The sequence below is a fragment of the Notamacropus eugenii genome, chromosome X (genome assembly GCF_028372415.1).
Source record: "Notamacropus eugenii isolate mMacEug1 chromosome X, mMacEug1.pri_v2, whole genome shotgun sequence".
Taxonomy (NCBI): domain Eukaryota; kingdom Metazoa; phylum Chordata; class Mammalia; order Diprotodontia; family Macropodidae; genus Notamacropus; species Notamacropus eugenii.
Window position 1 is genome coordinate 28,278,893 of NC_092879.1, and position 22,288 is coordinate 28,301,180.

At 46.8% G+C, this 22,288-nt stretch overlaps 1 protein-coding gene across 1 annotated transcript in view; it reads right to left on the reverse strand.

Moving 5' to 3' along the window:
• Positions 1–1,200: 1,200 nt before the first annotated feature.
• Positions 1,201–22,288, reverse strand: part of OPHN1 (oligophrenin 1) — a 292,555-nt gene continuing 271,467 nt past the window's right edge. Inside the window, exons 20-24 of the mRNA XM_072626106.1 lie at positions 17,424–17,735; positions 9,642–9,807; positions 8,208–8,258; positions 6,821–6,871; positions 1,201–5,453 (exon numbers count right to left, since the gene is read on the reverse strand). Coding sequence (XP_072482207.1) covers positions 6,829–6,871; positions 8,208–8,258; positions 9,642–9,807; positions 17,424–17,735 — 572 coding nt within the window. The 3' untranslated portion in view covers positions 1,201–5,453; positions 6,821–6,828. The remainder of the gene's footprint in view (positions 5,454–6,820; positions 6,872–8,207; positions 8,259–9,641; positions 9,808–17,423; positions 17,736–22,288) is intronic.

Genomic DNA, 22,288 nt, shown 5'->3' on the forward strand with positions numbered 1-22,288 from the left:
GCACTCCCTCCCCACCCAAACTCATTCCCACCCTCCATTTGTCTCACCACATTTTGCTCTCAAAATGATCAAAATTGAGATGTTTTGAAAGGAAGGCTGGCGTGTGCTGGGGCCAGCTCAATTGTGAGCACTTACACTTTAGAACTTACATTTGTAGCAAATGCTACACATTTAGGGTTTAATTTTATTATTTTGTTGATTGTTTAGACTTAAGAAACTGATGGAGAAAATATTAATGCAGATGAAACTGGGAAGTGTATGGTGAACTGTTACAGTCTCCCACCACTCCCCCCCCCCCCACCTCAGAATGCAAGTTGTTAAACATGTACTGGAGAAAGGATCCCTTCCTGCAAGAAAAGGAAAGTTCAAAAGGCCCTGTGGGGCCCACTTGATTACAGAAACAGATAGGGACTTTTGACCCTTGGTGATTATCATGTCCTCCTTTACGGGTTACTTTAATGAAATCATGAATTTGAAATTGTTTCTTTCCCTCATTTTTTACATCCACACCCATTTCTCTCCAGAATTTCCATTTGCTCAAGTTTATAGGATTTTAGGGGAGTGATGGATCCCTGAAGTCATCTGGACCAACTCTCACATTTTCTAGAAGGTGAAAGTGAGGGTCAGAAAGAAGGTAGGAAGTAGCAAGGCTGGGATTTGAACTCAGCTCCTCGGATTCTTAAAACCAGTGTTCTTCCTGATGCTCCATTATACTATGACACTTTCAGTAGCCAAGAGTGCCATCTTCATATATGTGCAGGTTTAGCATGAAGTCCAAGGAATCATGGGAGCTGGAAGGACCCTCAGAGGCCAACTAGTCCAATCCCTTCATTTTACGGAGGAGGAAACTGAGGCCCAAAAAAAGGCATGACATGCTGAAGGTCACACATAGGAGAATGGATATAAACTGAAGAGACCGCATGCTCATCCAGAGTAAGACCAAGCAGGCTAAGTGACTTCTATACTAGGACACGAAGGAAGGAAACATCCAAATCAGGATTTGAACCCAGGCCTCTGACTAGATCAGTGCTCTTCCCCCAGTACCAGGAATGATCATGTCACTCACCTGCTAAAACACATAGGAGCGGAGATTTGGAGGTCAGCTATCCCACAGCCCACCTGCATGAATATCTCAGGGAGGGGTAAGATACTAAGGAGATGTTTTTCTCTAACACCAACAAAACACACATTTTCCCTTGGTTCTATTCAACAAATGTTTATTAAGAACCTACCAGGTGTCAGCCACAGTGCTAGGCGCTATGGACACAGAGACAAAAATGAGACGATCCCTGCCCTCAATCCCTTACATTCTACTTGCTTGTCAAAAAGCAAATGTTTCATTTCCAAAAGTGAGCTAGGACAGTCTTTAAGCAAGAGTTCTATCAGGTTAAAGTGAAGGCAACTGGAAATGGGGTAAGGGGGGATGGGGAGGTGGAAGGTGGGCAGCCCAGTTTTAGAACATCCCATAGCCCCATACTGATTACTTGGACTATGAAGAGTCTGCAGCTGTCACCAATGTGGTCTGCTACAGGGAGATGCTCTGATTGGTTTGTGTAATTGTCAGTTAAAGGTAGCCTCAGGCTGACTGACCTAGGCCCCTTGGTTGATTGTGTGAGACACCCAAAGACATCCCCCTCCTTCCCTTCAAACCTCACCTCATCCCTTCTCTGAAGCCCTTTGGAAGAGAGAAGGTCCAGCCCAATTCCTTCCTATTAGATAAAGGCCATTCCTCCCTGGTGATCTGTCCAAGACTCTACTTGGTAAATCTTAAGATGCTACAGTGATGTGGATGGTCATCATTATTCCAGGATCATCTAGTACTGGAAGGCCCCCAACTGTCTCATCTTACAGAGGCAGAGAATGAGTTGTAAAGAGGGAAAATGACTAGCCCAGTTCCACCCAGCAAAGCCAAGTTTCCTGCCACTGTACCACACTCCTCTCTAAGGAATCTCAGTGGGTGAGCATCAGACCTCATGGATTCCCTGGTCTCCACAAGCACAGACACCTTTGGTGGGGATGTTAGGAACGGTTCTATAGAGAGGTTAGTGAAGGGACTGGGCCTGTTCAACTTGGAGATAGCTGGAATGCTGTGACTTCCAAGTATGTGAAGGGCACAACCAGGAGCTGAGAGGGCAGATTTTTAGTTCAATGCCTGGAAAAACTTCCTACCAATGACAGATTGGGATCAGGCCTGGACCTGTGTCTGGACTGGCATAGGGAATTCCTGGAAGAAGAAACTCCTTCTACCCATGCATATAGCACCTTCTCTGCAAAGGAGGGTCTTACAGAGTTGCCTGGGGCACTGAGAAATGAAGTGACCTAGCCAGTCAGTTAAACAGCTAGGGCAGGATCTCAACTCTGCTCTTCCTGACAATCATGCTTTGCGGCTTCTCCCCTGCAGGTGAGAAGTGCCCAGGAGTGGAATGGGCTGGCTATGGATTTAGCAAATCTCACTCTCCCCTCTCACCCCTTAGGAGAAGGGGTCAAGAGGAGGCTGGAGAAGCAAAGGACTGTAGGATCCCAGAGCTGGAGTTGGCAGGGCTCCCTGAGGTCACCTAAAGGAGGAAACTGAGGCCCAGGGAGGGGAAGTGACAGCCTAGGTCACAGAGGATCCCAGAGCTAGAGCTAGCAGACACTTGAGAGGTTACCTAGTCCTACCCTCTCATTTTACAGAGGGGGAAACTGAGGCCCAGAGAGGGGAGGGACTTGCCCAAGGTAACAAACGCAGGTAGTATCAGAGATACAATGTAAGGCCACATCCTCTGATCTCAGAGCTCTTTCGGCCTCTGAGGTTATGGTAGAGAGGAATCCCAGTCACACATGGGCCAGACTAGTTGGCCTCTGAAGTTCCTTCCAACTTGATTCCCTGATCCCTAGGCTATACTCTAAGCTTCTAACTGGATCTCATTTTGGGGATTTCTCAGCAGCTTCAATTAGGCTATTGCCTACTGAAAAATGGAGTGGCTCAATCAACTTTCAGGTGGCCCAGAGTCTAAATCATTTCTTCAAGTGTCATGAAGGGACCTTGCAGGCCATGGAGTCCAACTCCCTCATTTTACAGCTGAGGAAACTGAGGCTTCAAAAGCAGAGAAAAAGTGACTTGTTCAAGGCCATATAGCTAATAAGTATCTGAGGCAGGACTTGAACTCAGGTCTTCCTGACTCCAGGCCCAAAGCTCTATTCACTCACCATCTACCCACATACTCCCAAGACCTTGAACGTTTGGACCATGGATGTGATGAACTCCCCAATTACCTAGTGTGGTTATGACAACAATGGCCCCAAGTGACACTGGGTTAGAAGCCCTGCAGCACTGAGGTTCACAGAAAGACCACACCCCCACACCCACCCATGGTATGCTGTCCCCTGAGCACCACTGTCCATCTCTGCTGGCTGGATGAAAGGCAAAGAAGGCCAGTCTGACCTTGACAACGTTGACAGGGCCTATCGGCACTCTCCCCCGAGAACAACGTAGGCCAAAGTACCAGAGAGAGATCCCTGAGCAGACGACTCTGCTTGGCAGCTCTCCTGGGCTGAGGAGGTGGTAGGGGAGGAGAGAGATGCAGGGCATGAAAATGTTTACTCTCCAGAAATCAAACCCACTGTGTTAATTTGCCTTCAGTTGCAGATTGCCACCTAGGAAGGGTCCTCTCCCAAGAGGAGGGATTTCACAAAGAGCTAAGAAAAAAAGGCCAATATCTAGAAGCCATGCACACACAGGGCAGGAACACACTAAGCTAGGTGTGAACAAAATTAGGTTGGGGAACAGGTTAAGGATTAGTAAGAAAAGTACCAAATTGAAATTAGGTGTTCAGTTGGAAGTGTTTCATATAGTATCCAATCTACAGGACCCCTGGGCTCAAGGCAAAGCTAATGTTTGAAGTTTGAAAACTGGCTACATTTTAAGGCCTGACTAAGGCCTATAGACTAAAGCCCCCTGCTAGATGGGGGGAAAGATTCTCCACATTGCAAAAAGGTTTCTTTTGTCTCCAGGGAGATTTCCTGTAAGGTTTGGGCTCTTAACCTGAAGTTGGTGAAACTTATGGGACTTTGAAAAAAATATCTCGCTAACAAAATTCCAATGAATGAGCTTCCTTTGTAAACCTCTGCGTGGAAATACATGATTCTGCAAAGGGGTCCTTAGGCTTTGCCATGCTGCCAAAGAGGAATGGAAATGGGGAGCCCGAGGCAGCAGCCTGAATTGGAAGTTGGAAATCAGGAGTCCGAGGCAGTGGCCTGCTTTTGACATTGGAAATCGACATTGGAAATCAGGAGCCCGAAGCAGCAGCCTCGATTCGACATTGGAAATTGGTCACTGCAACTGTTTGTATCACCACTGCTCCCTTAACCTACCCAAGAACCCAGCCCCTCCAGAAGAGGGACAGGCAGAAGGAATTCTTTTCGAAATGTTTTCAAATTCCATTTCTCTCATTTGTTCTGAGAAGAAGCTTGTCAAGAGCAAAACAGAATGAGACTTACTCAAACAAGGCTAGGCTTCAAAAGCAGAATGTTTGCTTGGTAGGTCTGGAGCTGTTTTTGTTTGCAATTGTTTCCAAAACGCTCGTACAAGAAAGCTGGCAGAGAACCCAGAGAGAGGAAGTGGGGGGAGAGAGAAGGAGAGGAAGAGAGAAAGAGGGGGAGAGGTGGGGAGAGGAAGAGAGAGAGAGAGGGGGGGGGAGAAAGAGGGGGGAAAGAGAAGGGGAGAGAAAGAAGGAGAGGGAGAGAGAGGGAGAGAAACAGGAAAGCAAGAGCAGGGGAGAGAGGAAAGAAAGAGGGAGAGAGAGACAGTGCCCCAGAGAAAGCCCAGAGAACACTGGGCCCCTCTTGTCAGACCTCCTAACACCAGCCATGCTCTGGGTGACCCACAGTTACCAGCTTGAAAATGCAGAAAACAGCCAGTGAAAGGTTCCCTCTGCAGGGCAGATGTCTAGACATATGCAACTGTGGATTATGTCAGGGTTCTAACCAAACATTGCCTGGGAAAGGAACGGATTGGAGTGACAAAGACTGGAGAGTTGGGGCATCTGTTCCAACTCCATCGGAACTCAGCAGCCCTCGAAGGCAGAACTCCCAGGGGCTCAGAGGCTAGAGAGAAATCCAGTCCTGGGCACCCCGACTTTGCCTCCAATGGCTCAGAGTCTAACTGGAAGGAAGTGGCTCTCTTCCCTGCCCCAGAGGACATGAGCCCATATGTTCACAGCCTGCTTGGGAAGTTAGCAGGCTCTCTTTCCACTGGACTTAAGATAGCTTTTCTGAGACCATGAGGAAAGGATGCAAAGGGAAAATAAGACATGTCCAGAGAGTCCCCCTAATTCTACAGCTTCCTGGACTCTCCATAGCCAGGTTCCAGCAGGGAGCTGCCTCTCAGCCCAAGGGTCGTGGGCACACAAAAGTTTAGAGGAGGCCCTTTCAGAAGAATGTAGTCATCTGGGACCGGCCAGGATTCCTAAAAACTGGAAGAGAAAGAAGCTGTGATCAGCACATGTGTCCTTTTACTAAAAGGATTTTTTCTGTCAAATTTGGACTCAGTCCAAAAGGCTGCACCCGAGGACCTAGAAGGCCACATGTGGCCTCAAGGTCACTGGTTCCCCACCCCTGGTATAGATGCATAAAGGCCATCTCTAGTCTGACTCCCTCTTTTTATGCGACCAGAGGGGTGACTCATCCAAGGTCACATGCTAAGATCCCAAATGTCAAGCTAGAAGACCCCTCAGAGACCAGCTAGTCCAACTCCCTCATTTTAGAGAGGAGGAAACTGAGGCCCCGGAAGGGAAAGGGCCTGGTCCAAGGTCACAAATAAGATCCCAGATCTGAAGCTGAAAAGGACCTCATAGACCATCAAGCCTAATCCCTCATTTTACAGAGGGGGAAACTGAGGCCCAGGGAGGGGAAGGGACTCATCCAAGGTCACACATGTTAAAAGCAATTCGACAGTCATATAGACAGGATTCCTAGTCAAAGGACAATATTTTCCCTGTCACATGGGACTCTTTGGGAGGAAGGCAAAGATACCCAAACAGGACATACTGAACAATTCTATGACCGCAGATGCTGGTGCAAGAATTCCTTAGTGGCACATGCAGAGAAAGGTTTGAGAGCAGATTGCTCCTAAGTTCCTGTGCTAGAGAACAGGCCCTGTTGACTCATTGTGATGGGGTGTTTGTTGCAAATTTCTGGCCTCAAACTGCAGGTACTTGCACTGAATACGAAGATCCCTCCCCACCTCTCCATCTGACTGTCTACTCCTCAAGTTCTCTTCTCTTGTCTTCCTCTTGGAAGTGAGCCAGGGCTCAAAAAGACTGGGGGGACAAGTGATCACCCCTGCCAAGCTAACAAGACATCAAGAACAGGCCCGTGCCAGCTGTTGTTCAGGAACCAGCCTAGGTAAAATCAAGGAGGATCACTGCTGGAAGGGTGGCCATATTCAGCCATAGAATCTCAGAAAAGCCATAGGGTCATTTGGCTCTGAATCAGAGAATCACAGAATTATGGGATTAGAGAGTTAGAAGAGCCTGCTGCAGCCACTGAGTCCAATTCAGACTTACACGAAAGGCATCCCACTATGACATGCCCTACAACTGGTCTGTTTGGAGGCCCTGATAATATCACAGATCCCTCAAGTACCAACCCTAGAGAAAGGGCAGATTAGAAAGAGACTTCCCTGATTGTTCTTGCCAGGACTCATTACAGAGGGGAGAGGACTCAGGGCACAGCTTCTTCCTTTGGACCCACTGTGTATTATGGCCCACATGACTGATTTAGTAAGACTGATCTGAGCTGGGTAAGGTCCTGGAACCAGAGATGGGTACCATATACATACCTTGGGCCTCAACTCTCATCCCCAGCGAGTCTTCCTTGTGGAGATGAGGAACTGTGTGGAAAGAAGAAGCAAAATCTCAATGATTAAGATCCCAGAATGTTTGGAGTAGGAACGGGAAGGAGGAGAAGAGAAAATTTTGTTGAGGCTGCCCCCCTGGCCCCCTGAAGACTAGGAGAGAGCAGGGTAGACATGGTGCTCTGATTCCTCCCTTGTGATTTCCATCGAGACCTGCACTGTGGGTCCCTAGGTTAAGAAAGCTGTCTGGGAAGGGTGAGCACAACTTTGATCTTGGAAGAGAACATGCCTTGGTATTCTTCTCATCCTCCAGAGCCATACTGGGGAATCATGAAAAGGGACATTGGAGAGAAGTGAGTTGGGACGTGGTTAATTTAAGGTGCCTTGAGGAGTTTGGTTTGGACCCAACAGGAAGCAGTCCAAAGAGAACCAGCCGAGTTGAGGTACAATGACTTCCCAGTCATGGAATGTTGTGGAAGGGCTACTTGGGTGAGAGAGACTTGGAGAGGTGAGTGTGGCTGAGGTCTAAGTTGGAGTAGGTGTCCTCTGAGATCTCTTGGATTCAGGTGTCAGGGAAGCCTTTAGGCAGCCAATCTGAGAGACCACAGCATACCCTCATGGCCTGTGCGTGTCTACCATGATATAAGTGAACAAAGCATGGTGCGGGGAGGGTGGTAAACCTCAGGTTGAGTGATGCTGTCACCTTCCTTCTCCCCCCCTCCCCTGTATCTCTTAACTCTTCTTGGGAAATCATGCCCATTCTAGGGAGGCCAGGGCACCCGAGACTGATCCCCAGAATGGAGTCACCAGGGTGCCAGTTACAGAGCTAGCCTGGGCCCCTGATAAATCCTTTGACTGCTAAATGGTGCTCCAGGGTCTGGCCTTTTCAGCCAACATCACTTCTTGGACAGGCTGCTTAGGTTGGCCAGAAACTACTCATCTCTGCAGAGGTTGCAAGTCCTAGGAGTCTCACCTTTCTATCCCCTTGAGTCCTTCCATTGGTAGTATACAAACCCTCAAGGATGGTGAGGGATCCAGTGGATGGAAGAACTGAAGGCTCTGCCTCCAAGGGAATGGGCAGAGAGCTTGCCAGTCCCTGCGGGGCTCTTTATAAGGCACCTGTGTGAATACTTTTTAGATCACAGGTTCATGCAACTGAAAGTTGGGAGAGCCCTCAGAGGCCACCAAATCCAACTCCCTCATTTTACAGAGGAAGAAACTGAGGCCCAGGGAGGGGAAAGGACTGGCCTAAGGTCACACAGCTGGTATGTATCTGAGCCAATCTTCCTGACTCCAAGTCCAGTGCCCTCTCCAGTACAGCATCTCTGCCTCATTGGGAATGGCATGTAGGAGGAAAGCCTGTGTCTCTTACCTTCCTGTCTTCCGAGACGCTGTTTCAAAGAACCGGGTCCGGCAAGCCACCCTGCAGAGAGAAGCAGACAGGTTATGTCGCTTTGGTGCCCTCATGTCCATGCCCCCAGAGGTCACTCACACTTACTCATCAGGAATTCATGAGCCATGAGCTGATCTGCATGAGGGACCTCACAGGCCTTAGATCTCCCATGGTCCAGATTCAGCCTTGCCTTTTGCGGAGGAGGACTCGGTCAGTCACAGACATTTATTAAGCACCAACTACATGCCAGGAACTGGCACATCTAGTCCAAAGCTGGGCCAACTGGGAAGGCCCAGATCCCTTGCTCCCCAGCAAAGCCTTTCCTAGACAGGATTGGAAGAAGACCCCAGTAGAGGTGGCCAGCTATTTCTGTTTCCCATTTATAGATTCAGAAAGCATAGCTGGATCCAAGTTTAGGTCCTCTGGCTCTACATCTAGGATGCTTCCCACCTCACCACACTAGGTCTGAGCTCCTGCATCAAAAAAAAAAAAAATGATCATCAAGTCCCTGAGTCAGAAGGTGCTTAAGAAACCTTGACCAGGATTGTCGATTGACTGAGGTAGGATGGCTCCATTCTCTTGTGGGAAAAGGCTGCCTGAGCTCTTGGGAGAAAGCTCAGTCTCTCAGGAACCCCAACCATTGGATTCTGCTGGGACAAGGGACAGCTGGGGAATTCTAGGCCTGGACCATTCTCCACGTCCTGCCCTCTCCAAGCCCCCATTTGCTCAGAGAGTCTAAGTAATCACTTCTGACTATATTTAAGCTTTTATTGGTGGAAAATACGGAAAGAATCCTTGATTTTGGTGCCAACATGAATCTTTCATCATTTTGTAAAAATCACTTTCCTAATTAGCCAAAAGGGAGGAGGGTTTTTGTTTTTTTTTTCTTCTTGTTCCATCTCATGGACCCTTCAAACAATGGGCCAGGAGAAAGGAAGGAAGTACCCTGTGAACAGCCCCAGTTCCGGCTGGAAAGGCTGGGCCAACAGGCTGGGCAACTCAGGGAGAACTGTTGTTGGGCCTCAGTTCTACCCCAGCAACTGCTGTTCGGATTCCTTGGCTCTTGGCCTGGCCTCTGGAAGGCCTGCCAGACTCTGGCTCTGCTCCTCCACCAAAAGCCTCTCTGGAGAACTTTATTCCATTTGGTGGAATTAAATTACTTGAAAATCCAGTGGTAATAATAACAAAAATCAAAACATTTCAGAATCAAGAGAGCATGAAACCAGCTGGCTAACCTCATCCCCCTAAAGGGGGTGAGAAGCAACTGAGAAAGATGGGTCTCAGATCGTACCCTGACAGCCCCCCCACTGAGGCCCTGGCAGAGTCAGGCGTTGGAGGCCAAGCCTCAGCCGTAGGCTTTGCCCAGCCTAGCACGATGCATGCTGTGTCTTTGGTTTCCCCCAGGCTACATACACAGAGGCCATGGTTTCAGGAGCTCCTCCAGCCACAGGCTCTGGCTTGGGCTCTGGCTTCTGGGGCACAACTACCCGGCACGGAGGATCCGGGGGGCGCACCGGAGGCCGAGTTATTGCTGGTTTGTCTCCTGGGGAGCGCACTTTACTGAAGCTGTCATAGTCACCTAGAATTGGGAAACACAAGTTATCTATCAGGGGTTCAAAGGTGGTATGACCTGGGGCCAAGGATGGTCAGTTAAAATCAATGCAACTCGCTGAGGAGCCCCACCCTCCTTGGGCCCCTAGCACTGGCTCCCACATCCCCATTCCTGTTCTTTGTAACATAATTCTTCCTTCTGCTCTTCTCCATTCTCACTTCTATCCCAGATACTACAACAACCTCCAGCCCTATCTTGCCTCTAGCTTCCTCCCCTTTCCAGTTCATCCTGCACACACTGTCAGTCATTTTTCTAATCCACTCCTCCTACACAAACACCAACTCAGGTGTTGCCTAGGCCAAATTCAACCCCTCTTAAACCCCTTTCCATGATAATCCTTCAAATACTTGAAGTTTGGGTCTCCCCTAAGTCTTCAAAGCACTTTGTCATCCTGGTGACACTTAGCTTCTCAGCTAGGGGGCACCACAGAGAGCTGGGCCTGGAGTAAGAAACACCTGGGTTCAAATCCAAACTCAAACATTTCCCAGCTGAGCAAATTTACCCTGGTCAAGTCACTTAATGGCTGTCTGCCTCAGTTCCTTCATCTATAAAACAGAGATACTAATGGTACCTACCTCCCTAGGCTGTTGTGAGGATCAAATGAGAAATTGATCAAATGCTTTGCAAACCTTAAGGTGCTAATTGTTATCTCTGTAAGTGAAGCCAGAAGTGAACGTAATATCCCGTACGTATTTTGTTTTGTTTCATTGGTTTTGTTTATGCAATAACTTTTTAATTTAATGTAATCAAAATTATCCATTTTGCATTTCACAATGTTATGTTTTGCTTGTTCATAAATTCTTCCTTTCTCTGTAGATCTGACAGGTAAACAATTTCTTACTCTCTTAATTTGCTTATGGTATCATTTCTTATGCCTAAATCATATACCCATTTTGACATTATCTTGGTATACAGTGTGAGATTCTGGTCTATGCCTAGTTTCTGTCATACCATTTTCCAGTTTTCCCAGCAGTTTTTGTCAAATAGTGCATTCTTTTCCTAGAAGTTGGAGTCTTCGGATCTATTAAACACTATATTATTGTGGTGATTGACTACTGTGTCTTGTGTACCTAACCTATCCCACTGATCCACCACTCTATTTCTTGGCCAGTACCAAATAGTTTTGATGATACTTAATGATATAGTTTTAGATATGGTACAGCTAGGCCACTTTCCTTCGCATTTTTTTTCATCAATTCCCTTGATATTCTTGACCTTTTGTTGTTCCAGATGAATTGTTATGATTTTTTCTACCTCTATAAAATCATTTTTGGTGGTTCACTTGTTATGGCCCATGCGTGTTCTGACAGGGGCCAAGGACAACAGGGTCAATGCCTCTCGCATTGGAGCCAACATGCTCCTCTCAATGCCATCAATGTCAAGCTACTATAATTGCCCCAGTGGGTCCTACTGTGTTTACAGTATCACTGAAGCCTCAAATCTTTTGACAAATTACGATTTTGTCAACAGCCTCTCCACCTTATACTTGCGAAGCTGATGCATAAGACTTTCTATTTGTCCCTATTACATTTCATCTGCTTAGACTTGGGTCAACATGTCAGGTAGCTGGGACAGATGCTTTTTGATCTTGACCCTATGACCCAATGTCATCTACAAGTTAGATGAGCTGCCATCTGTGACTTTAATCAAGTCAATGAGAAAAACATTAAATAGCACTGGGCCTAGGACCAATCCTGAGGAAACTTCACTAAAAACCTCCTTTCCTATTGACACTGAGCCACTAAGTATTCTGAGCTTTCAGTTAATTCCAAATCTACCTAACAGTACCATCATCTTGCCCTCTTCTCCTCAGCTTGTCCACAGGGAGAGTAATAGACTTGGTCAAATATTTGCTAAAATGATGCAATCTATGTCTGCTACATTTCCTATATTTCACTATAAAAGCTCTGAAGGAGGGAGGGAGAAAGGAAGGAAATAAATCACTTTCATAATTTGTTCTAGAATTTTGCCAGGAATCAGAGTCAATCCCTTGAATGTTTTTCTTGGTCATTTGAGCACTGAAGCAAGACCAATGAGTATGTGGTTGGAAGGCTTGCGTTTGAATTGACTGGGTGATAATGGGCTTATCATCTCTGGGCTTCAGTTTTTTCCCTCTGAAAAATGAAAGTATTAGATTCAGTGATCTCTAAAGATGTCTAATGGAGCTCAAAGTGTTATCAGTTGTTCCTGACAGGGCTGATTTGCAATGTTCAGACTTTTTTAACTGAGGATACACCCAGTCTGTGTAGCTGGCACCCTGCTGAGTGAAATTAGGTAGAAAATAGAACTTGTCCTTCCTCCGTCCTGGTGTGGTTCTTTTCTTATGCATTCTTCAATCCTATTCTCCAGGCCAACCTTCACGTTTCCAGCCTTCTTGCTCAGGTGTTCTATGCTCTAGGTAAACTTGGTGATTTGCCCTTCCCTTAGCTCATCAAACCCTTTCCCAACTCTGGGCCTTTGCTCACACTGTTCTAATGCTTAGGATGTCATCCCTTTTCCCACTCTCCCTCCTTACTTTTCCAACCACCCTTAAAAAACTAACTCAAATGAGACCCAGTTGTTGGCAGGCTGTGGAAGCCTTTAAATGCCAAACAGAGGAGGTGTGTTTTGTCACAGAGGCAATTGGCCCCAGAGCCACGGGAGTTTGTCAAGCAGTGAAGCGACAGAATTCAACCAATGCTCTCCTAGAGTGACAGGGTTTCCCGGCCTCCTCAATATCTCTCATTAGTCACTTGGGCAGAGAGAGATGTGTATGAAACTTGTGAGCCAGGGACTCAGGCCAGACAGTGTCCTGTGTAGGCTACAAAGGCAGGAAGGCATGTGGACACAAAGAAAGGCAGGCCTGAGACCCTGCCATGGTTCCTAGAGGTTGCTGGGAGCCAAGCTTTTTGACAGCCCCCAGTTTAGTACTTCCTGTCTCCTCTGGGGGGTGGAGGGAGTCCAAGAGTCTCACTTAATGGCGCTGCTGGTTTGAGCAGAGAGGGCAGAGAGCAGGGCAGCAGCCAAAAGGCCTACTTTGAAGACCAGGGAGAAGGGTAACTGCCCTAACTAACTCATCAAGGCAGCCCTCAGAGCTCCCTCCACCTGAGCAACTAATGCAGCTAAGTTTGGAGTATTTAGGAGAACATGAGCTCTTTCAATAATGGCTCGTACTAACTGTCCATTAGCCACATTTCCTCATTTAGACTCATTATGTTTTAACAATCCACCATGGCTGGTTTTCATGCTTTCCCAGAGCAGACCACTGAATTGTTCCATGGGGACAATTAATTGCTAAGAGAGAGAGCTGGCTGAAGGTGTGGTTTCATGAAGGGTGGAGGAGGAGGTCTGTGGTTGGGGAAAAGGAGAAGCTTCTGGAACACTGGGACAGGCCACAAGAGTGAAGACCCTTGCTCCACGAGAAGTACTAGGGAAGGAAGTATCATATCAGAGAAAGTCTTGGGTTTTAGTCCCCACTGCACCACTCATTAGCTGTGTGACCTTGGTCAAGTTACTTAACTCCTCTGGGCCTTGATCCTCATCCTGCTGAAACACTACTACTTCACGAAGAGAAGGGAGAATAACAGAACTTTGGGCTGGAGGAGATGCCTGGCATGCAGTGGCAAGAGATAAAAATGGACCATTGGGCTGAGGTTGCGTTCACAGAATCAAAGGGCTGAGAATATGATCAGATTCTTAGAGGGTATTAGAAACCATCTATAGTCTAATAACCCTCATTTTACAGAGGAGGAAAGTAAGGCCTGCCTAAAGCCAGGAAGCAGCAGAACTCAAATGCAAACCCAGGTCCTGCCAATTCTTTCCACTTTCTGGTATTAACTTTCCCAAAATCTAGGCCAAGAACTAGAGTAGCAGAGGCCTAAAGAAGATGCTGGGGAAGATTTGGAAGGGGAGGATGGGAAGGTTCTTCTTCAACATTCTGCAAGAACAGAGAAGCTTTGAGTCCTGGAAACATACAGTACAGACTGCCCAAAAAGAGATTTTCATCTCTCGGTTGAAGCCAAGTTGTTGGGAGAGAGGGAGGAATGATTGCTGTAATAGGGTGATTATCACATCCTCTCCATCTTTCAGTGCCGGCCCCAGTCCTTCCTTCTCTGCTAACTCTCACCCACACTGGCATGTCCTCCCCCTGTTTGTCTAGAGGAACAAAAGTTGGGACACTTTCCTCTTTTGTATATGAATGAAAAGCATTTGCTATGCATGTATATACAAAAGAATCTGATTATATGCACAATGGAAGGTATCCCTTAACCAGAAAGGGAAGTGGGTTGGCAATGTAACAAGAGGGAGGGATGACAGATGGTCTCAGTATCCATACAACATGACAAAGGAAGGTCTACAGAGTTGGGGAAATCCTCTATCAGGAGAAGCAGACAATATATTGAGTGTTCCCTCAGAACTAAGTTTTAAACCTGGCTCTGCCATCCAGTGCCTATGAGACCTTGGGCAAGTCATTTCCTGTCCCTGGGTCTCAGCTTCTCTCATAGAAAAATGATGGCCTCCAAGGTCTAGTTCTAGATCTAGATTCTTGGAATAAATTCCGAGAAGGACCCACAGGATGGAAAGAGAGGAAAAGAGGAAGGGCCCCTTTTAGGGGGAGAGTAGCCACACCAACTAGGTCAAGAACTATCCAAGTATTGACACTCACCTCACCTAGGCAATAAGGGCAAGAGCCATGACTCCCATGGCCACCTAGCACAGCACCAGTGGTGGATGACATGCTCAATGAATATGTGGTGACAACATTAAGGCCTTTTTGCCTCAGACATCAGAGTGTCTGCTACCAGCACTGGGGAAGATCATCCTTCTGTAGAGAAGCTGATGGAGGCCCTTGCACTAGAGGACTGTTTAGTCCTTAGAAGCCACCTAGTCCCACAACCTCATCTTACAGATGAGGAAACTGAGGTCTAAAGAAAGAAATAGACTTGCCCCAAGACACATAAGAAGTAGGACCAGAACTAGTGCCCAAATCTCTTGGTCTGGGGGTTATTCTCCCATTCCACTTGGCTGCAGAGGAAGGGGTGATGGTGCTCCACTGACAATATCTCTTTAGACCTCAGTTTCTTCCTCTACAAAATAGGGAGTAGACTCAATGGCCTCTTTTAGCTCTAGATCTCTGATCTTATTGTGTCATCTTAACCAAGTCTCTTCCCCTCCCTGGCCTCAGTTTCCTCCTCCATAAATGAGGGGAGTTAGTCTAGCTGGCCTCTGAGGGCCCTGACAGCTCAAAATCTCTGACCCTAGCTAGCATCCAAAGAAAGGAAGAGAGAAAGGCATTATAAATCTGACGAGGAAAATGAGCTAAGTTTAGAAAGATCAGTTAGAAGCAGGGGAAATTAAAACCATTCCCAGGCATGATTTGCAGATACCAGAATTTTAGAGGAAGGAATCCAATTATGGAGACCTTGGGCAGTGTGACATGGTAGGAAGAGAGGTGGACTTGGTGTTAGAGAACCTGTGTCTGAATACTGGGTTAGCTCCTTTCTAGTTGTGTGGTCTTGAACAAGTTATTTCTTCTCTGTGGGCCTCAATTTCCAGCTCAGGCAAATGAGGAGCTTGAATTCTCTGATCTCTAAGGTTCCCTCCAGCACTAAACTCTATGATCCCAAATCATCCAAGCCAATTGAATACTATCTCCCAAATCCCATCCGATCATGCTGGTGGGAAGACATGAAGCAGCAGGTTGAGGGAACTAAACCCTACCTCATTCCTGGCCAGGCCACTTAGGTGACTGTGCAGCCTCAGTAGGCTAAAGTGAAGAGACAGCAGCTTGGAAACAGGGGTCTTCATAGAAACCCATCTTCAATGTTGATGAGGCCTTTTCATCCATTCCCCCCAAAGCTAGCCATGTGGAGATGGGCTATGGTGAAGATATTCAAGGCTAAGCTTTTCATGACTGCAACCAAAACATCACTTAGCTCCTTCCTCCATTCCACCTTGCCATTGGAAAACCCTGGAGACCCTTGAGTATTGCCAAGTGGGTGGTAATTCTAGGCCTCTTACTAATGGCAGGGCCAGACTGTTTTGATTCAAAGCTCTTGAGTCTGTCTTGCCGAGGGCTTGGGGGTGGTGGTGGAAGGGGTCAGCTCAGTGTTGGGATTCACTTAGCCCCTTCTTTCACAGTTCATGTGACAGTACCCGGGGTCATCTGAGAAAGGGGAAGAGAAGCAATGAAGAGCCTAGCACCACCTGAGACTAGCAACTGAGGCGATCAATAGAAAAAACAAAGTCACTGGGGGGCCATCAGTGTTGAACTGGCCTGATGTTCTGGTCTGGCTCTTAGCAAAACATACCCTATTTCAGGGAGGAGAAATAGGTGTTCCTAGCTCCCCAGCCACACAAAAGTCTCATCAAGATGTTTGATCTCTTCCATCTTAACAAGAGAAAAGGATGCAGTTACAAAGGATCCGGTTGGCAAGGCCTGTGTCGTTTGTTGAGGCCAGGGGCAAAGTACATTCCTGGCTTCTAGATATATACTTCAATATTTTCCAAGGGCCAAGATTTGCATGATATAGGCTTCCTCTGTATACCTCGGCAAATAGGTGAATGAGCCACTTTGGGGCCAAAATAATCCTTCCCATTAGTGACCTCCATCTTGAAACTTGACTCTACTGGTCATCGGATGACAGACACATGTACTCTGTCCCTGAGCCTTCAATAGCCAGAGGGAAGCGCTACAGGTGAGTTGTAGTTGCTCAGTCATTTTCAGTCATGTCTGTCTCTCTGTGATCCCATTTGGAGTTCTTTTGGTGTGGTTTGCCATTTCCTTCTCCAGCTCATTTTCCAGATGAGCAGCTGAGGTAAACAGGGTGAAGTGACTTGCCCAGGGTCACATAGTTAGAATGTGTCCGAGGCCAAATTTGAAGTCAGGTCTTCCTAACCCCGGGCCCAGTAATCTATCCACTGCAGCGCCACCTAGCAGCCCCAGGGTTTTAGTAGAGATACCATTTCTTAAGGTTATGCTAGGAGGGGAACCCTGAGTTTGGCTGGCCAGGGCCTTGGATCTGTCCTTCTAACATGTCTCTGTAAATGTTGGGGTCCACCTCACATTTTCATAGAGACAGCAACATTTTCATTTTACAATGTCCTCAGAAACCCAAAGTCTTGCTGAGCACAGCTCAGGTTTTTCCCTTCCTTCCATTAAGTTAGAAAACAGAGGGTTGTAGAACCAACTTTTCTTGATTTCCTCCAAAGTGTCACTTCCAGTTAACTTCAAATTTCACTGACTTCAGTGTAATCCTGGTGGCACATTCATTTCGTCTCTCTCTCTCTCTCTCTCTCTCTCTCTCTCTCTCTCTCTCTCTCTCTCTCTCTCTCTCTCTCTTTCAACCTTAAACCCAGTTCACTCTGAAGCTCATAGATTGAACCACAATAAGTCACTGCCCAAGCTTCACTTAATGGCTTTATTTTGGGCCCTCCTGGCTTTGAGTGAATTTAGAGGGAATGTCAATGGTAACTGTTTCTCTTTAGAACAGCAACCCTGAGGGTCTTCACATTCATGAAGCATAGGAAAGGTAATGGTTTGCCTCCATTTTGGGTCATGGAACATCCCCTATCCCCATTCCCACCCCAAAGTGCACACTTACCCTCCTTGCTGTGAGCCAGAGGCCTGGGTGCTGGCCTTTTTACATGAAGAGAGGGGACCCTTGCAGGCCCTGGCCCCATCATCAGACCATTGGCCACTTTGGCGGGGGGCTTGGGTCCTCCATCCTGCAGCCTGGACACCAGCTTGCCCACGTCCACCTCTGGGCACGGCTCCAACTTGCCATCAGAACTGGGCCTAAGTGGGGATTTTCTCCCCGGCTCGGGTTCCCCACTCCTCTGCAGAGGCAACTTGTGGTGAGGCAGCGGTCTGGAACTTTCCAGGCTGTCAGTGATGGGGCCATTAAGGGTTTCATCTAGAAAAGGAGGACACAAAGGGAAATGGGAATCACTGTCAGGTCTGCAGGCAATGAGTAGTGTTACCACCATTGGCACCCCTTTGGAAAGATGAGGCTGCAATGCTTCTCAAATCAGCACTAGCTCCAAAACTCAATGGTTCTCGCCCTGACCATACTTATATACAGATGCACTTAGTCAAATAGGCTTGTGAATAACATGCTTTTCACTGAACTTCAAATCACCATAGCTAAGTTTGAATCCCAGATCTGCCACTCACAGAGCACATGATCCTGGGGGTGGCCAGTCACTTCTCCAACCTGGGCCTCAGTTTCCCTCTCTGTAAAATGGGGAGGTTGGTCTTGATGGACCTGGAGCTTCAATGGTTTCTCCATAGTCATCAACATAACATAGCAAAGTTCAACAACTTTAAGATGGTTTATTCAAGAGATAGCAACTCAAAGGTACTGAGAATCCCAAGGCAACTGAGTAATAAATAACAGAAGTTCCTTTTCTATAAGTTGAAAAAGGGCTGCCGTGCCCCTCCAACCCAGTGAAGGGGGGGAGGGTAGGAGAGTCAGGATCTTTCCTTCCTCCCCTCCTTCCTTCCACATAGCCAGTCATTTTCAGAGCCAAGATCTAAACCCAGGTCTCCTGACTACAAACACTTCAAATAACTAAAATTTCATCATTTTTGGGTAGCAGGGCTGGACTGGGCCCTGCTACACAAATCAATTGATCAACAAGCATTTATTAAGCATCTACTGTATGTCAGGCACTGTGCTGGGAACCGGGGATAGATACAAAGACAAAACAAGGAGCTTACATTCCATCAAGGGAGTTACCCTACAAATATAACTGGGGGGGAGCACTAGCAGTCAGGGGAGGGTTTGTTGCCCCCTCAACCCGAATCATTACCCAGTGGCCAATCTTGTAATAAGCCTCTCAGAACTGAGTTGACCTGGTCCTTGGACAACAGACATTCCACCATACATGAAGTCTTGCAAGCTTGGTGGGACCTACCAGAGTTTACACTCTCTAGATACAGCTATTGAGTCCCCAGAGTCATCACCAACCCATGATAAGATAATTTCTTGTTCAGTCATTTCAGTCAGGTCTGATTCTTTATGACCCCATTTGGAGTTTTCTTGACAAAGATACTGGAAGGGTTTGCCATTTCCTTGTCCATCTCATCTGACAGATGAGGAAACTAAAGCAAATAGGGTGAAGTGACTTGCCCAGAGTCGTACAGCCATATTTGAACTTGGGTCTTTCTGACTCTAGGCCCAGCGCTCTATCCACTGCAATGCCACCTAGCTGCCCCATGATAAGGTAACACATTAATAAAAATAAGAGACAGGCAACATGCTGGAATGGAGGGTGCAGTGGATAGAATCAAGCCTTGGAGTTAAGATCTGGGTCCAAGTCTTCCCTCTGACTCATCTTGGCTGCGGGATCCTGGGCCCTACTGAGGGCCCAGGCAGCAGCTAAGCCTAGAAGATGCAGAAGAGGGGTTGCTGACCTGACTTGGTGGAGATCTTCCTCATCTGAAAGTTCTTAATCCCCAGCCCCAAATAATAATAAATAAATGAATCGATCTCTCAGTAACAGCTATAACAGTAGCAATAACAACACTCCATTTCCACTTCTGCACTAGCTGGTCCCCGTCGCTTGAATACTGTCCCACCAAACCTCCAACTCAGATTCCTTGGCTTCTTTTACCACTCGGCCTCCTCCAAGAGGCCTTTCCTGGTCCCATCAACTGCTCAGGCCTCTTTTCTCTAAGGTTCCCTTCTATCTACACTATGTGTATCTTGTATATTATGATTTAGAGATGGTGTCTCTCCCTCCCCTTATTAAGTTCCCTGAGGGCAGGGACTTTTTCTTTTTATTCCTAGCTCTTGGCACTTAGGAAGGACTACAGCAACACCTGGTTGGTTGGTTGGTTGGCTGGCTGAAGATGATAATAAAATTTTAGAGATCTTTATGATAATCCTGTGAGGTGGGCCACCCATTTCCCAGAGGGAACATGGCTCAGAGAAGGGTCACAAAGCTACGAAGGGTTCAAGCCAGGTCTCAAACTCAGATAGATCTTTCTTTGGACTCTCCAGACTGAAGTTCTTCCTCCTTCTTGGCCACACTCGCTACCCCTGCCCTTACACCAAAACTGGTTTGTCCAAATGTCAACATTTTTGGTTCCTCATATTTCGAGACAATAAAGATAATATCTATGTGGTTGGCCTCTCCCCCCACCCCTTCCACAAAGACATTTCCTCTCCTGTCATTTCCTACATAGAATCGACTAGGGGGTAGGGGTGGTTCTACAGGACCCCAACGTTTAGAAGGTGTTGACAATACTTGCAGCCTGTAATTTCGCTAGTACAGGGAATTCCCAGACGAGGAAACCCCTCCTATCAATGCAAGTCAGCAGCTGGTCTGCAAGTGATCGTGTAGATTCTACATTCCAGGGCTCCTTCTCATTCTGCCATTCTGTGATGTCTTCATTTTAAAAAGAGCCTCTTTCCTGTCTCTGGGGTGTCATAAGGACAGGAACCAGTCAGAATTCAGCAGTTCTGGAAAATTTAGGTTGTAATGGAGGTAGTACCATGTCTCAGGACAGAAGCCAGTGTGCCCACTTTGACACAATCACAACTCCTAAAAATCACCAGGCCCCAGGCCCCAAGGCCTCCATCACAGATGCAGCCCCTAGACAAAAAAGGACATCTCTGGGGACCTAAAAAGATGATCCTATATGAAACCAGAAGTCTCCATTTCATACTAAGTATATAATAAATTCTGCACATGGCTTTCAAAACTGTCCAGGTTTCCTTCTGTATTTTCTTTAGTTCTGTACATTTGTTAAAAATGTTAGCGATTCTCCCTTTTTGACAATATTTCTGAACCCTCACTTCCCCACCCCATCCCCACTGAGGAAGATGATTATTTCTCTCTTATATTAATAATCAATTATTAAATTAGAATTGAAGTTTTCCCCTTTTTATTTCCTCACTCAGAAACAAGAAACCTGTAGACTGTGTGTGTTTGTCCTTTGTTGCCAAAGAAGACCATGCCATCAGAGAAATAATGACATGGCTTGCACTTGACTTTGTTTTGAGTGAGGGAAGAATGTGCAGGTCACTAGCCTCACTTCTCCTCCAGAGCCATCTGAATCCAGTGACCAGATATTCCTCAGGATGACTGGAGATGATCCAGGATGAGGCAACTGGGGTTGTGACTTGCCCAAGGTCACACAGCTAGTGAGTGTCAAGTGTCTGAGGTGAGATTTGAACTCAGGTCCTCCTGACTCCTGCTCTGGTGCTCTATCCACTGCACCACCTAGATGGCCCTATTAAGTCTCTGAAGGACATTGCTGATGGATGAGATTGCCCAAATTTCCAGGGTACCTGCTTTTTAGTCCTGGGTAGGAGGCCCTGCCCAACTAGAAAATATTACAAAAAATTTAATCTAAGGTGAATTCTGGCCCATTGTGTTCCACTCAGGTGGACTCAGGCACCGTGTGTGTGTGTGGGGGGGGGGGGGGGGGGGCGGGGCGGGGCGGAATGAAGAGAAGCAGGGCAAATCCTTTATCTAGATTGCTTGAGGCTGGAGTGATCTTCTTCTAAGAGTGATCAAAATCAGTCCCCAGGCCCTCATTAGAATAGGTCTCTCATTATAACATTCATTCTCTCATTACTTGTTAACCAGTTAGAATACCCACTCTTCCAAAGGCATATAAGCAATGAGTGGCTTCCATGGGGAATCTGTCATTTGACAGTGCCACTCACTCCTTTTATTAATTATCCACTAGCAATAATTAATAAAATGATTAATTACCCAGAAACTATGTCTCTTGAACTTTTTACACCACCCCCATTAAAAGAAAAACCAAACCCTTGTAACAGATAAGCATATTCAAACCAAACAAACCCCCACAGTGGTCATGTTCAAAGGTACGCCATCTCTTTCTCAGGAGGTAGAATAGTGGTTGCTCAACACACTGATCAAAGGTCTTACAGCTTTCAAGGTTGTGCTTTCTTTACTATGTTCTGGTTTTTTCCACTTCACTCTGCACTGATTCCTACTACCCAAGATTCTCTGAAATCATCTCTTTCCATTATTTCTTACCGTATAATATTATTCCACGACATTCATATGCCAGTTTGTTTGGTCCCTACCCCTATCTGATTCTATTTTTTTTCTTTTTCTATTTTTAATCATCCCCTTCACGATCAGGTATTATGTTCCCACTTAACTCTTCTCCCCCAACCCCAGCCTCAATTGTTTCCCTGTTGAATCTGATGTACAGGCTATCCCCAAAGTCCTAGTACGGTTTGAAGAGTGTATTTGTATTCAACCCTCTTTTGCATGCTTAGGCTAGAAGTGAGGTTTATCTGACACCCATTCCCCTCAGCCCTTCTGCCATCTTTGTTTCTCCTCTTCTTCCTCCTAATTCCCCCTCCTGTTTTTCCTCCTCAAATCCTCAGAACCAATCTACCCCCAAGGACCTCTGTCTTTTTTACTTAACTCCCTCAATACTCTTTGAAGGCATGAAGATTCTGTAGGGACACATGTT